At 35.2% G+C, this 16,385-nt stretch overlaps 1 protein-coding gene across 3 annotated transcripts in view; it reads right to left on the bottom strand.

Annotated features, from left to right (window-relative positions):
- The window catches only part of PHIP (pleckstrin homology domain interacting protein), a 128,018-nt gene that overhangs the window by 13,521 nt on the left and 98,112 nt on the right, over positions 1-16,385 (bottom strand). For all 3 annotated transcript variants that reach the window (XM_032650798.1, XM_032650799.1, XM_032650800.1), the window contains exons 28-35: positions 13,791-13,902; positions 13,550-13,611; positions 10,975-11,130; positions 9,791-9,911; positions 6,275-6,400; positions 3,209-3,278; positions 2,823-2,876; positions 2,404-2,553 (exon numbers count right to left, since the gene is read on the bottom strand). In XM_032650798.1, coding sequence (XP_032506689.1) covers positions 2,404-2,553; positions 2,823-2,876; positions 3,209-3,278; positions 6,275-6,400; positions 9,791-9,911; positions 10,975-11,130; positions 13,550-13,611; positions 13,791-13,902 — 851 coding nt within the window. The remainder of the gene's footprint in view (positions 1-2,403; positions 2,554-2,822; positions 2,877-3,208; positions 3,279-6,274; positions 6,401-9,790; positions 9,912-10,974; positions 11,131-13,549; positions 13,612-13,790; positions 13,903-16,385) is intronic.

The following is a 16,385-nucleotide window of genomic DNA, read 5'->3' as shown; positions in this document are numbered from 1 at the left end:
GCTGTGCGAGGGTTTTCTCTAGTTGTGGCGAGCGGGGGCTACTCTTCGTTGCGGTGCGCGGGCTTCACTGTGGTGGCTTCTCTTGTCGTGAAGCACGGGCTCTAGGTGCACGGGCTTCAGCAGTTGTGGCCTGCGAGCTCTAGAGCGCAGGCTCAGTAGCTGCGGCACACAGGCTAGTTGCTCCGCGGCATGTGGGATCTTCCCGGGCCAGGGATCAGACCTGTGTCCCCTGCTTTGGTATGCTGATTCTTAACCACTGCGCCACCAGGGAAGCCCCCGCTCCTGTCTTCTGCAACGTAACTAAGACCCTGTGCTTTCCCCTGTGGCCCTAAGTGGTTATTTGGTGAACCCCTCTCTGGGACCTTAAGTGTAATAAATTTCTTTCTTCCAAGACTCATTCTTGTTTCCTCCTGTGGCCACAATGATTACACCATACCCAACATGTACATTCTTAAAAGAAATGAGTACTGAATTCTGTCAAATGCCTTTTCTGCACTGATATGATCATGTGATTTTTCTTCTTTAGTAATGAATTCTTGACATATTGACTGATTTCTGAATACTGAACTAGCCTTATATCCCTGGGAAAAAAACCCACTTGGTCAGGGTACAAAATCATTTTCATATATTGCTGAACTCTATTTGCTGATATTAGGAATTTTTGCACTTTCTTCTTTTGTACTGTTTTGTCTGGTTTTGACATCAGGGTAACACTGGCTTCATAGAATCAGTGTAGAAGCATTCTTTATCTTGAGGAAACTGTGTAGAATTTGTGTTAGTTCTTTAAACATCTGGTAGAAGTTTCCAGTGAAGACTCCTGGGCTTAGAGATTAAAAAATACATACTTGGGCTTGCAAGAAACAAAAGGAAATCCACACGTTTCAAAAACAAAGAGAAATGAAAACCAGAGCACTTTAGCATTAGCTCAGTTCTTCTAAGAGGTTTTTTGGACGGTAGGGTTTGAATTAGTCCTGTTTATCACATTGCTGGAATTAAAGATTTATCTTCTACATTTAAGATTACATGTTTCTTGATTTTTAAAATGACAAGTCATTTATGATATTTATCTATTGATGAAATTTCTCTATTTTCATCATTGCAAATTAGAACACATACATAAAAAAACAGATAATAAAGACTTTGGTGATACCACATCCAGGTCATGATCTCTTATAAAACGTTTAATTTTAATTTGAAACCATGAATGTTATCTGATATACAATCTTTAGTAACTGAAAAAAGGAATAACAAAAAAATCACTTGAAGTGAAATTTAGATTGCTAAAACTGCATGCAAAAATAAATACTTGTAACATGTTTACTCAAACGTTTTACCACGAATTCCATAAAGATCATAAATTGGCATAACCTACATATATAGTAGTGCCACCTTACATTTATATATAGTGCTTCAGTGTAAAAACTATTTTAATGTTGAATAAATAACTAGTAATATTCTCATTCCACTTCTATAACCCTGTAAGGAAGGTTAGAGACAGGTATAATTATTCTTGCTTCCCAAATAATTTTCATAGTAAATTCACAGAATTAGTGTGGAAAAGAAAATAGTAAATATATACTCAGATATGAAAACTAAATAACTTGCTCGAAACTGCAGAACTGGTAAGAGGCAGAGCTGGGACAATAACCCAATTCTTTGGAGTCTTAGTTCAGGGTTACTTCTTTTTTACCACACTGTTCAATTTAGATGCTCTATGTAGCCAAATGGATAATGAGCAGGTGTATGAAATAAAAAAGAAATAAACTATAATCATAAAAATAAATAGTAAACTGTCACGTATAAGAGATGTATATGTATTTATATACATATATCAAAATCAAACTGACAAAGAAAGAAAGTATTTTCAAAAATACTTACTGGGGGACTTCCCTGGTGGCGCAGTGGTTAAGAATGCGCCTGCCAATGCAGGGGACATGGGTTCTCGAGCCCTGGCCTGGGAAGATCCCACACGCTGAGGAGCAACTAAGCCCGTGTGCCACAACTACTGAGCCTGCACTCTAGAGCCAGTACGCCACAACTACTGAGCCTGCACGCCACAACTACTGAGCCTGCGCTCTAGAGCCTGTGCGCCACAACCAGTAAGCCTGCGCTCTAGAGCCCGTGAGCCACAACTACTGAGACTGTGTTCTAGAGCCCGTGAGCCACAACTACTGAGCCTGCGCTCTAGAGCCTGTGAGCCACAACTACTGAGCCCGCACACCTAGAGCTGGTGCTTCACAACAAGCAAATGAGAAACCTGCACCCTGCAACGAAGAGTAGTCCCTGCCTGCCGCAACTAGAGAAAGCCTGCGTGCAGCAACGACGACCCAACGCAGCCAAAAATAAATAAATAAAAATTTTTTAAAAAGCTATGTGCAAGCACATTAAAAAAAAAATACTTACTGGATATTCAAGAAGATCTACTGGCTGGCGGAAAGGCTCAGAATCTTCACACTGAAATATGAGATTTAACAATTCTTGACACTGTTTCTTCCATGCTTGAATATCATAAGACTGTGCTCTGTTACGTAATCTTCTTCTAGGCTGATGGTCCTAAAATTAAAATGTTCAAATAATATTAATAAAATAATACATATAATAAAATTTTTATTTTTAATCTTGGATAATGAGGTAATATACAGTGATTCAAATAAAAGAAAACATCATTCACCTAGTTCTGAAAACCATGCATTGTTGTGATGGAAACTGATTTGGAATTTAATACTTAATCTGTCTTTAAAAATAGTAAGAGTAAAAAAAATGCTTAATACATTTTAATTCATATAAGGCACTTCTGTTAAAATAAAGAACTAACTTAGTACCTTCCTCTTCCGGGTAGAAGTTCCTGGCACATCAGTGTCTTCTTTTTCTTCTTCCTTTGAAGCAAGAATTTATCAGATTCATAAAATATTCTAGGTTTCACTATATTCTATAGTTTTTTAATACCAATTATCTCCTTTACATTTTGGAAAACCCATAGTATATATGATGCTGGAACACTTTATTGACTCATTAAAAAGTCTCCCTCCACCCACCGTTTAAAAAAAATTACAACAATTCTGAATCATTTTTTTTTAAAAAGTTAGCAACAGCATTAGGCAAAAATAATTTTCACAACAGCATTTACCTGAAAACTACTGTGTGTAAATTTCTTTTTATATATGGAACATAACCAATGTAGTAATAATCATAATGAAATATTAAATACCTCAGAGTCAGACAAAACTTTCTTCTTCATTGAATTGTAGAGCGGAATTATGTTATAACAAGTCTGATCCCTAAATAACAAAGAAATGTTAGTATACAAGACTGGAGTCATGAGATTTTTGTCCTTTAAACCTGTTAGTAAAACAAGATTTTAAGATAAAACTTGAAGCTGAAGCCTTCTTCATCAGTTGACTCCAAAACCCTATGGCACACACATCTGCCCCTGCCCCTCCACTCTATGTGAAGCCTCCACTCTGGCCTATTTCATTACACCAAGCCCAATTCCCATCTCCCAGGTTTTGCTCAGTTCACTACTGGGCCTGGAATGCTTTCCTTCATTCTTCAGTCTACAAGGAATAGCTAGTATACCTCCTGTCTTCTAATTCCTTCTTCCTTTTATTCTTAAATGTAGGCATTCCCTAAAATTTTGTCTTTAGCCATCTTCTATACCTTTTGACCAGATAATCTTATATATCTGCAGTTTATCTGTGTTAGTGAACTCCAAATTCCTATAATTTGGTCTGACTCTTCTGAGATTCCTGACACCATCTAAAATTCTGCATGTCTAAACCTAACTGTTGTTTTCCACTTTCTCCCTTTTCTTTTTAACTTTTTTTTTCAACCATTCTTACAGTAATGCATGGTTTTTCACTATTCCTTCCCTTGCCTCCTCCTTATAAACCCAATCATTGGACAAGTTCTGTGATTCTACCTTCAAAATCTCCTGGCATCTGCCTCTTTCTCACTTCCATAAAGTAAGCCTCCATCGCCTCTTACTTGGTCAGCTGTAGAAGTCAATCTGCAGTCAGTTTAATATTTTTAGGGCAATTTGCATCATGTTATTCTCATGTTAAAAAAATTTCAACAGTCCCTTGCCTTTTGTCTCCTCCCTATCTGTTAACATTAGACACTGCAGTCAAATTAATATTTTTAAGGCATAGCAAGCACCATGCTATTCTCAGGTACAAATATTTTCGATAGCTCCTTGCTCCCTGTGCTCATATTTTAAGTACAGTTCCTCAGATCAGCATTCGAGGCCCTCCACGATATGGTCTAAACTCGAGTTTAGCACACTGTATCCCTATTACTTCTGCTCATGTACTCTCTACTTCACCTGATTTCAGTTACTCGATTCCCTTAACAAATATTTACCTTCCTCCATCATGCCATTCCTCATCCCTGGAATTGCTTTCCTTTCATCTAACTTCTGAATCAGTATCTACCTTGTCCAGAACATCTTAACATACTTCTCCCTGTACCTGAAATCCCACCCTTATAGCCAGAAGTGACCCTATCCCTCATCTAAGCATTCATACAAACTCCTTTTACTTTTTCCTTATATTACAGTTACAGATTTATCTACCCTACAAAACTGTATTAAGAGGATAATTATGCATTTCTTTCTATCTCCAAGTATCTATTACAACACTTTGAATATAACTATTGCTTGAAATTTGGCCAAATAACTCAATTAAGAAGTACCATTACCAAAATTTCAAGACATACTAGACATCTTGAAAAGTAACACTAGCTAAAAATGGTTCTTAACAAATTGTATACCTCTAAAAAATGCCAGGGATTTATTTTTAGATATATACAATGTAAATGTTTTATTATTTTATTTTAATCTGTTCTTATAAGGCATTTCAAAGTAACTATTTGAAAGAAATACAATTTCACAGATTATTCCAAATGTAAAAATGATTGTTTCATCTAAATTATTTCACTAAAATATGAATTTACTCTATCATGTGATTCTACTGATTCCTATCTCTTTGGAAAAATAGATGTACATAACATATATAAAACACAAAATTACAGATTAAAAACTTTATAGTTAAGATACTATAAACTTTTACAACCTAGTATATAAATAGTTTTCTGAGGATAACTAATTTTTATTATCTTATTAATTCTTGATTATCAATTTTACTGAAAAGCAGCAAAAGCTTAGCAATAACAGCCCCGAAACCAGTTGGAAGGCAACAGTTTTCTTTAGAGAAATAAGGTCGAGGAAGGGCATAAAGTTTATCTTACGAATTTTCTTTGGTGGTTTATTTATATTGCAATTACCTACATTCCTTAGCAAAACAAACGAAAACAAACTCACCTAATACCAAGAAAAGGGACCCTATGATTATGCTGAGTAATGAGAATGAAGCTGGAGATGTTTTAAAAAAAAAAAGCCTCAATAATCCCTTCATGTAAAAATGAAAGCTGAAAATAGGTGAATACTTAAATTATAAAATACCCAATTCTCTTAATGAGAAAAAATTATCCAATATAAATAAACTTCGTATGAATTCAGAGCTGTATTTCGTAGAAAATATACATATGATTCATTCCTCTGGCTTCAATTTAGAAGACTCAATCCATTCTATGAATGCATAAAATCCGTAAGACAAGGAAGTAAAAGTCCTGCTGTCTTAAGAAGTTGAAGTTGTAGTTATCATCACTGTTGGTATGGAATTAATGAATGAGGAAGTAAACCTGACTTTGAAGAAGAAAAACCTTGAAAGTTAAATTCAGTTTCCTGCTGATGTATTTGAATACTTGTTCCAAAACTTGATAGGGGTAATACAATGTTAAGATGAAAGGTTCTCAAATCAAATGGCAGACACTCATTTACTGTGAAAATTAAACAAGTTAACCTCTAAAAGATTCAATTTCCTTAACTGTAAATTCCAGATAATGATCTCTCCCACCTGTAAGATTTTTATCTGACTTAGAAGAGCTAATTTAGGTAAAGCATTATACATTCAGTAAAAGCTTGCTATTATTATTATCGAACACTGGATTTAGAGAAAGATCCATATTTTCTTACTTGAATTGCAGAACACAACTGTAACACAATCTCTTTGACTCTAATTATTATCAGCCAGTGAACTAAACGCTGCTTCTTTAGACAGACATACGCTTCCTATTTTGAGTGGAACTATGCTTATAGCACAGCACGTGACATGATGTATAATAAAAAATGATTGTATTCTACGTTTTGGCATTTTACATTTTAAAATACTGCCATTAATTATTACAGTAATATAATTAAGTGTGGAAAAATACTCACTTTATAAAATGTAGAAGAAGATCAGTCACAAATTTAGCAGATTTCACAATAGGGCTTCCAGGCTCATTAAACGTTCGTGTATTATGCTCTATATACCGAACTTCCCACATTAAGGAAGAAACCCTCCTTTAAACAAACAAAATGCAGAAGTCTTATTAATCTCTTTATACTTAGAAATACATACACACATTTTAAAACCAAGACATTCAGACTTTTTAATTGCAGTCTTAAATCAATTACAAAACTCACACCTTAAAAAGCTGTTTTCAAAAAAACAGAACGTCATTTGTGTTGGGCGGGTGGAAAAGGTAGTAACGTTATGTACTGGCATAGAAAATGTCTGGATTTGACACATTAGTCTATCAACAGGGCCTTCTTTTAGGGAGAAAGACTATAAGGAGAGTAGCAGGAGAGAAACAGTGGAGTTTTAGTTTTTGCTTTACATATTCCTTTCATGTATGGTGTAATTTTTTGGTAATAAGCATATCTGACTTTTACTTCAAAAAGGAAACCAAGCAATTTCAATCTAATTCTATTACTGGTAATCAAATGACATTTAAAAATGAAAAGCTAACTAACAGCTTGCTTATGAGATACAAAAATATAAAAATATGGTGAACATGTTAGTTTACTAAGAAACCTAACGAAATGAAAATTAATTTTTTTTTTACACTAAACAGACAATGCAGTTGATCCTTGAACAATGGGGGAGTTAGGGGCACTGGCCCTCCTTGAAGTCTAAAATCCGAATACAACTTTAGAGTTGGCTCTCCGTATCTAAGGTTCCGCATCCATGGATTTAATCAACCATGGATCATGTAGTACTACAGGTACGTATTTATTGAAAAAAAAAAATCCGTGTATAAGTGGACCCGTGCAGTTCAAACCCATGCTGTTCAAGAGTCAACTGTACTAAAATTTTGGTGTTTCATTATTTTATTTCAGCAACTAAAGAAAAATCCAAAGGCAGATTCTAGAATATCATCCAACTTAAAATGATAAGGAAGAAAATACTCAGGAAATGTTACTGATTTTTGAACAGAAAACAACTGTATGGAATTTTTAAAGAATTATATATAATTGTGGATACAGAAGCATACAGAAAAGCTTCTGTGCATTTCCAATAGCATTTACAAGGCTCATTCTAATAAAAGAATCACAGGCCATTTTCAGAGTACCCTATAGAAACTGTGTGTAAGATAAGGCATGAGGATTTAATATCAGTAGGGCAAACTGACAGTGGTTTAAGACTGAACTAGAAGTATCAAAGAGGAGAACTACAAACTGTAAGAAGTCTGAAGCCAATGAGCAGAGAAGAAGCAAAAAAGCTCGAAACAGTGAAACAGCACATGCAGGCATCATTATTATGAAATAAGAACATAACTCAGGTCTACAACTACATTATTTAGTTAAAAATCAGGCACTTTCTAATTTATGTAAGGACTCTGTTCCAAAAGATTTTTTTCCTAAGTTGGTTAAGTTGGCTAAGCTAGGCTAATGCCAAAAAGCCTAATTAAGCTGTAATGTGTATTGAAATACAGTACTCCTTAGCAATTCTCATGTTGAGCAGTATTTCTATGAGAAAGTATATTTTTAACAATGGTGAGAGATGGCAGAAGTTTATCTTTCCAGATGTAGTCCAACTACTAGTGTGTAGAAAACAATTCTTTCTCTCCCTTTTATTCTCCCACATCTTGTTCCATCTCTGAAGCCCGGGGTGTAACTCCTAAGGTTTAACAACTTAGGGGCTTAGAGAGAAATAAGGATATAGTTAAGAATTTCTTCTCCATTTCCTGTCTTAAACCTTTAACGTTGAAAATGATTTACTTAAAGAAGTGTGCTTCGAGAGGAAGATGGCTGGGAGGCACAAATCACAGGTGATTTCCTCCTCATCTCAATGCTTTTGACAAATATTAATGAAGCAGCAGCAGAAATACCTAACGAGATCAGAACGTAAAGTCCAATGCCTTAGTTTTCTTTATTCCAAGTGTTTCTCGGTGAAGTGACTCCGCCCAGCAGGAGACATTTGGCAGTGTCTAGAGACATTTTTGGTTTTTACAACTAGGGGCTGCTATTGGCACTTAAGGGTAGAGGCAAAGGATAGCCCCTCATAATGAAGAATTTTCCAGCCCTAAATGTCAGTAATGCTTTTGTTGAGAAACCCTACCTTAGTCAGTAGGGAATAACAAATGGTGTTTTCAGCACCAGGTACACACAGTATCAAATTAGAATTACAATTTAAGTATTAAAAAGAACTAAAGGCACATTTTACACAGAAAAATATGAATACAAAATATGATGAAAAACTTCCCTAAGAGGCTTCCCTGGTGGCGCAGTGGTTGAGGGTCTGCCTGCCGATGCAGGGGACACAGGTTCGTGCCCCGGTCCAGGAAGGTCCCACATGCCGCGGAGTGGCTGGGCCCGTGAGCCATGGCTGCTGAGCCTGCGCGTCCGGAGCCTGTGCTCCGCAACAGGAGAGGCCACAACAGTGAGAGGCCCGCGTACCGCAAACAAACAAACAAACAAACAAAACCTTCCCTAAGTTAAAATAAATAGTAATGTAAAGAACTGCAGTACTATAAAACTGATCACAAAAATAAAGTTTTAATGCAATTATTATTTAAGTTAAAATATTGTTGGCCTGGTAAGCAAAAGTCATAAGAAATGTGAAAGCTAAAAGTCTGATTTCATTACGTGAAAACAATGGACTTAACCTCACGTTTTTGTTTTTTTGGTTTTTGTTTTTTTGCGATACGTGGGCCTCTCCCGTTGCGGAGCACAGGCTCTGGACGCGCAGGCTGAGCGGCCATAGCTCACGGGCCCAGCCGCTCTGCAGCATGTGGGATCTTCCCGGACCAGGGCACAAACCCGTGTCCCCTGCATCGGCAGGCGGACCCTCAACCACTGCGCCACCAGGGAAGCCCTTAACCTCACTTTTTGATAAGACATTTTAGGCAATAAACCTAAAAAGCCTGCCCAACATTAGAACTCAATGTTTACAAAAATTGTTAACCAGCATATGCAAATTAACTGAAATTGCATCTTTTTAAAACTCTAGTTATATTTCAAACTAAGCTACGACTATAAAAAGTACCCAAAATTTTCTTAATTTCATTTTTCAGAAGTATTCATAAACTAAATAAATAAGAGAACACACAATTTTTAATATTATTCTATGAAAAAATCCATGAACAAATATTTCAATGGGATATCTAGGAGAAAATAAAATATGTTGGATTGTTTCATAAAATACAACACAAAGACAGTGACCATCAATTCATATTTGTCTCTAAGTGTGGTCTATAGACCAGCAGCACCAGCATCACTGGGAACTTGTGAGAAACGCAATCTCAGGTCCTACTCTAAACCTACTACCAGATTCTACATTTTAACAAGATGCCCAAGGTGATTTGCATGCACACTGAAGTTTGAGAAACACGGCTAGAGAGGATCAGTAAAAGGGTGAGAGAATCACTTAGCTTTCTTTTGTTAGTAGCTACAGCAAATGGTTCTAACCTGTAAAACCTGTTCTCCAGTCTTTGTTTAATTGTACTTAAATCCGTTGGATATGCCACTACAGTGCAATACATGGGATAGGCTTGCAGATCCACAGGAGCCACAAATGCTGAAGCAATGTCTAAGGGAAACAAACAAATACGTTTATAAATTTATTTTTGTATTGCTTAAAATACTTCAAAATTCTGCTTGAATTAAGCCTTAAGTTCTAATCCACATAACCATTAGTCTACCACTATCTTCTGATAGAAAATACATACAGTTTAGCTAACACATAGTCTCACTTTTTATTATGTCTACATTTATACTGCAAAATTCTAGGAGTATTTATTTATGGACTCCTTAGAAGAAAAGAGATGACAGACAATATATAAAACTGACTTATTAAAGAACATCTACATGTATTTCTATAATTAAAACCAGGCCATTCCTGAATCTATGTTATGTGTTTGACAGTAATTGTTTTGACATAATTACTAAAATTACCTAAGATAGTATCTGAGACAATAATTAAGTGTTGCCCATATTTTAAAAGACTTCAGATGAAAATATCATCCAACATGTGTCTCCAATATCTTCAGCTCTTATTCATGTTAATTTCTCCCTTAGACTCTTTAAAGCTCATTCCTTACTGAAAGTCTAGGTTAATACAAACCACCACACTAGTTTAGAGTTATTTTGGGCACCAAAAGTTCAGATAATCATGCTTTGTGGTCATTGTTCTTTTTCTGTTTTTTTAAAATAAAGCAAAGCAGTTCATATACCCTCTCCCTTCCCTCTACAAATATTCTATTGTGTATACGTATATCAAGTTAAGAGGAAAACTGGTACAGTTACCCATATAATTCAGCTTTCAGCCCTCCTCTTTCAAGTCGCATCATGTCAGCGTGAGTATGTGAAGGATTCTAAAATTAGGTTCTGGAGGATCTAGGTTTTTCAATGGTACCCCTGGTGTTTCTGGGGTCCCTTACTCTGAAATTCAGCTAGAGCAACCTCATTTATAACTGTTTTAGATATTTAAGCCCTGCGTAAAATCGCACTGAAAAAAAAAATACCACTTAAAAATGTTTGAAAACAATGACATGATATTATGGAAAAAAGTTTTGCTTGAATAATAGTATTTTTCCTTTCCTTTGCTTTCTGGCAACATCTTCTATCTATATTCATGTGTTACTATTATTTACCTAGTGTCATCAACTGGTTTATTCCTGTAACAATTCTTTCACATTCTTCATCCCTGGGATTGGAACCCCATTCACCATCAAGAGGCTTATAAATCAATGATCTGCATTCAACATCAGTTAAAGGAACACTGGTACCTAGTTCTTCAGGAAATACAGCTGAAATACAAAGAAAGAAAGCAGATTTAGTGAAAATATGTGGTAATTTACTAATATTTAGGTTACCTTTAGAAATCAGAGTTAATATTGTTATAAAGTATAATTTTGTAAATGGTAAGTATATTCTTTATTTTCATTAAAGGAAAGTATGTTTCAAGGGTCAATAAAATTTATTCTTTAAAACACTGATTTCATAATTCTCTAGATGAGCATATAATTACTTCTCCAAAATTATACCTGACAACTTGCTCTATTATCAGTTACAGGTGAAGGAGAAAGTATTCCTATAAAATGGTGCAAATTTAAAAGTTTTCTGAATCATTTCATAATGTATAATCTCCATGTTTACTTTGATAAAACACACAGGTGAAACTGAGCAAAAGTGGTATTCTTTCAGAAATGCTTCAATCAAAGGCTCAGTTTTTTAAAATGTGGGAACAGAGAGAATTATGAATACTGACAGATGATTCTTACACTTTTTGCTCTTAAATGATGAAGGTATGCTTTCTGCATGCCTGAATCTTTAACAGAATCATTACGGGGTGGTGGTGACATAAAATCTACAAATCTGCCAAGCAATTTTTTCTTTGAACTAGACTTCATGAGAGAAACATTTTGAAATACGCTACTATTTGTTTACAAAATTTCTCCTCCTCCCAAAATGTAATTAAACTCTATAAGTGCCTATGTACCTGTATCCAAATAGAACAAAAACAAAAATCACCCCCTCCACATAGCAATATATTCAGGTAGAAGACAAGTAGTATATTACTGTCACTAATTCATTTCAAGAAATACCCCAGGCATTACAACATCGATTAGCTTCATTTCTCTCATATTCACAATAGTCTGATGTGACTTCAAATTCAAACCTTCACAAAGGAGAGAACTAAAACCAGAAGAAAAGCCATGTAACACATTTACAAGTTGATTAAGATATTTTAAACAGCTCTAATTTAGCAATGAGATGAAAAAGACATTATTGGTATTGGTATCTCAAAGTGATAATTTCTAGAAAGTACTAGTTTTGAACAAAATCAGCATGACCATTTTCTCATTTCTAAGATTTACCAGATTGGGTTTAGTTTTCCCACATTGTCTTTTCTCTGCTTTTTTAGAATACAATAACTAGTGAGGAACTCCATTTATAAATGATTATTTCTACTATGTTACAAGTCAGGCTTTTTTTTCTTTTTGTTTTTTAAAATCGTTATTCTTACATGACAGTAAAAGTAACATACTATTAAAAAATCAAACAATACAGAATAATGTAAAAGATAATTTGTGGAAGTCCTCATATCCCCACGCCTTATAAATGACCATTATTAATAATCTGGTATATATCCTTTTAAACCTTTTTAGGCATATACAATTGTGTGTGTTGTATTTTTTTAAAACTGAAACAAACATGGACAATGAAATAGAAAGAAAATGCAATCTCCAGGCTTCAGCCACATTGGTCTTTTCTCAGTTCCAGGAAGATGTCATACTCACTGCCTAAGGCTAACTCCCAAATCCTAAGGCAATGCGGCAGGCCATATGCAAGATGATGGTTATTATTATTAATTATAATTACCTATTCATTGAACCCTTACATGTGTCAGGCTCTATAATAAGCACTTTACACATATGATATCATTTAATCCTAATAGCAGCCCTATAAGGAAAGTATTAGTTTACATAGTTTCAAAAGCTGAATCCTAAGAATCTGGAGTTTTGAGATTTAAAGGAACTTGTCAAGATGACATAGATAAAAGACAGCAGAGCTAGGATAGGAATCTAAGTCGTACTCAAAAGCCTGAACTCTTAAGTATTACACTGTATTCTACGTATTCTGCTGGAGTTACAAAAATATCTTTGATCCCAAGTGCTCATCTTCTAGAACAGCGGTCCCCAAACTTTTCGGCACCAGGGACCAGTTTCATAGAAGACAATTTTTCCACGGACGGGAGGTGGGGGTGGGGGTGGGGGGTTGGGGGGGGACTGGGATATGGCTCAGGCAGTGATGCAAGCGATGGGGAGCAGCAGATGAAGCTTCGGTCCTCGCCTGCCACTCACCTCCTGCTGTGCGGCCTGGTTCCTAACAGGCCGCGGACCAGTAGCGGTCTGCTGCCCAGGGGTTGGGGACCCCTGTTCTAGAGTGAATAATAATTAACAAATCAGTATCATATTTTGCTGTAATTAATTTCAACCTTCCCTGTTAAATTACAGATTCCAAGTGGGCAAGGATTGTCTAATTTTTTGACTGTTATGCCTCCCCTACCTCCAGGGTCAATAATAGGTAATAAATATTCGTGGAATGAATATTTTCTACTCGGTCTTCATTAAGAACTCTTTGTAGTTGCAAGTTAGCAAATCAGATTTTTACTTAATAAATTAATTCCATAATACAGATGCAAAAAGCTTAACATACACTTACCATTGTTAGGTATAAGCTCCATATCCCAAGGACTCATCTTTTCTGTATCTCCATTGTCCCAGCTTAAAGGAAGGAAAAGCTTTATATTAAAAAATCTAAATATTGCATTGCAATTTTAATAAAATCACCTTGTAAAAATAATTACTTCAGTGTTTAAAAGTAGTATCTTTATCATTTTATTAATAGGCGGGGAAAACATTCAAAACAAGTTAGGCTGAACAAAAATACAATACTTCCTTACCAAACATTATAACACTGAAACAAACTATCAGGGTACTCAGGCTGAAGAGGTTCCTGGCTTTCAATTGTTCCAAACCACCAGGCATCATCTATGACTGATCTGAAACGGTCACCTGGACAAGAATAAAAGCCATCTCATTACTCTGAAATGAAACACTGCTGTTGTTGCTCCTCTTTCCTTTAAGATACTTAAATTGCCTGTATGATTTTAAAAGACCTACGAAAAATGACCTACACACTCCAAAATAAATAAGTAAATATATAAAATCAGCAATACTGAGGGAAAAAGTTATTTAATAAGCACACCTGAAGTGTGACTGACTTTTCAGCACCATTTTTTACATTTTATTACGGTAAGGAGAAATTCACTCTTACCTTAAACATTTTTACCAATCTAGCACATCATTAGGACTATGCACAAATTTTTCATTCAAATAAAAACACAGATAATTTCTTCCCCAAAAATATTTATAGTCTATCTTGAATTCTTACTTTCTGTAGGGAAGTTCCTCTAACCAACAATTAAGAGTCCAGCCTAAAAACAAACCAAACAACAACAATCCAACCTGCTTTCCTTTGACTCAATCACCCTTAAGTTACTAAGTGTACACTTATCTGTACACTCACTTTCCCTTTCCTATAGAAACAAATAAAAAAGAAACAAAAACAACTAATCTTTGTAATAGTTTTGATCCAAGACTGGTTGAATCTGTGGAGGCAGAACCCATGGATACGGAGGGCCAACTATATAGCATAAAATGTATTTAAAAAAGAAAAGAAATTTAATGACAGAAAGCTGGAGTCAGGCTAAATTAACAGAACACAACTGCATGTTGTTGAGTTATATATATGTGTATATATATACTCTGAGTGGGTATGCACTGGGATCAAATTTAGATTCAAATTCAAGCATTCTAATGGCCAATGTTAAGAGGGAAACATGATCTATTACTAGACTAAGAGTAATTGCTCCTCAGATGCATATTAGTGACACTACCCTTAGTGAGAAGCTAATACATAATTTAATAAACAGCATTACTGACACCTCCGACACCTTACAGTAAACATAATAATGAGTTTCATAAAGCTATTTCTTACAATCCTATTGTACCTAGACTGATGACAGTACGCTAAAGAGGAAGAACTGGATAATGTGTGCCTGACCACAATGAACGATACTGCAGGCTAATGACAATAAAGTTAAGCAAGGAATAGAGTCTACCAGAGCAAGCCTTAAACATACCTGAGGACAAGCTGAAGTAATTATTATTGATGTAATTTTAAATGGCAGTTGGTAGATACATGTAAATATCTTCAGAAATAGAAGAGGAACTAGTATTAACTTTAGAAGAAATAGTAATCTATAAATTTAGGGGAGAAAAATGATAAGATCCAAATGATAACATTCTGATGTAGATCCATTTGAAATATCTCTCTGATTTGTCCAATACTTGCCGTATTTCTTTGCTTAGGTTGTCAGTGCATTTCTAGAATGTTCTCCTGGACTCTGACTGCTAATATTTGTTCCGCCAATTTATTGGCGGATGCGTGTCCTCAAAAATAAGAGATGAAATTGATCTTATCAACTAACACATGTAAATAATTTTTAAAATCATAGGTACCAAAGGCTTACATCTAAAACCAAGAAGAACTTTTAACTCTTTCTTCTTGAATTTACTTACGGTTTTCTAAATAATGAGTATATAGCTATTTCTTCACTCATCAATTTTAGACATTAAGTACTGGTCTCTCTCCATATAATTGTATATAAAGGGTATGTGCATTTAATTTAATTTAATTTAATTCAGTTTTCCTCTGTCATGACTACACTGTATAAATATTGTTTGCTAATGAGCCAAATAGCACACAATTCCTTTCCTATATAATTTTGTATAACTGCTTCATTTTCTTATGGTTGGTTTTCTCTGAATTTATGATTATGTCTTCCCACATTCTCTAATAGCTCAAACTATAAAACACTCTTCAATATATAATTTCCCACAAAGTCAAACATCTTATACAATTTATCCATTTAACTTTTTTTTCCCTGATGATTTCACTCTTAGAGGACAATGTTTTCTGGACTGTTTGTTTTACAGACTTGCTAAACAGCTGCTATCCTGAGACTTCTGTTGACTGTTATTTGGGAATTCCTTTTGTTGCTTTCCTGTTCTGAATTTCCTGTCTCCTGCAGAGATCCCGTGTCTTTTTCTTTTCTCCCTTATTTGATGGAACACATCTTTCAAAGCTTCCAGAGAAACGGTACATGGGATGTAAATTTTTTTCTGTAACTTGCATGTCCCTAATTTTAATGACTTGCATTTCCATAATTTTTCTTTTTACAGCACACATGTAAATTTCTACGTTTACCAAGACCAAACAAGAGACAACAAATCACCACACAAAGGCCTTCCAATGGCACTGGAAGAGGGATGTAATGCCACGTCAACTGATGTGCTTTTTCAAACCAAATAAGCCATAGGGGCACCAGAGTCTACTCCAAGATGACACAGTGGTCCTGTCTGAAATTTTTAAAAGGAATACTCTAGAAAATAGCACATCCATCTGTACATAAATTAATGCACCTTAAATGCCT

This window comes from Phocoena sinus, chromosome 12 (assembly GCF_008692025.1).
Source record: "Phocoena sinus isolate mPhoSin1 chromosome 12, mPhoSin1.pri, whole genome shotgun sequence".
Classification (NCBI taxonomy): domain Eukaryota; kingdom Metazoa; phylum Chordata; class Mammalia; order Artiodactyla; family Phocoenidae; genus Phocoena; species Phocoena sinus.
The sequence above is the reverse complement of the archived record's forward strand: the minus strand, read 5'-3'. Positions and strand labels throughout refer to the sequence as shown.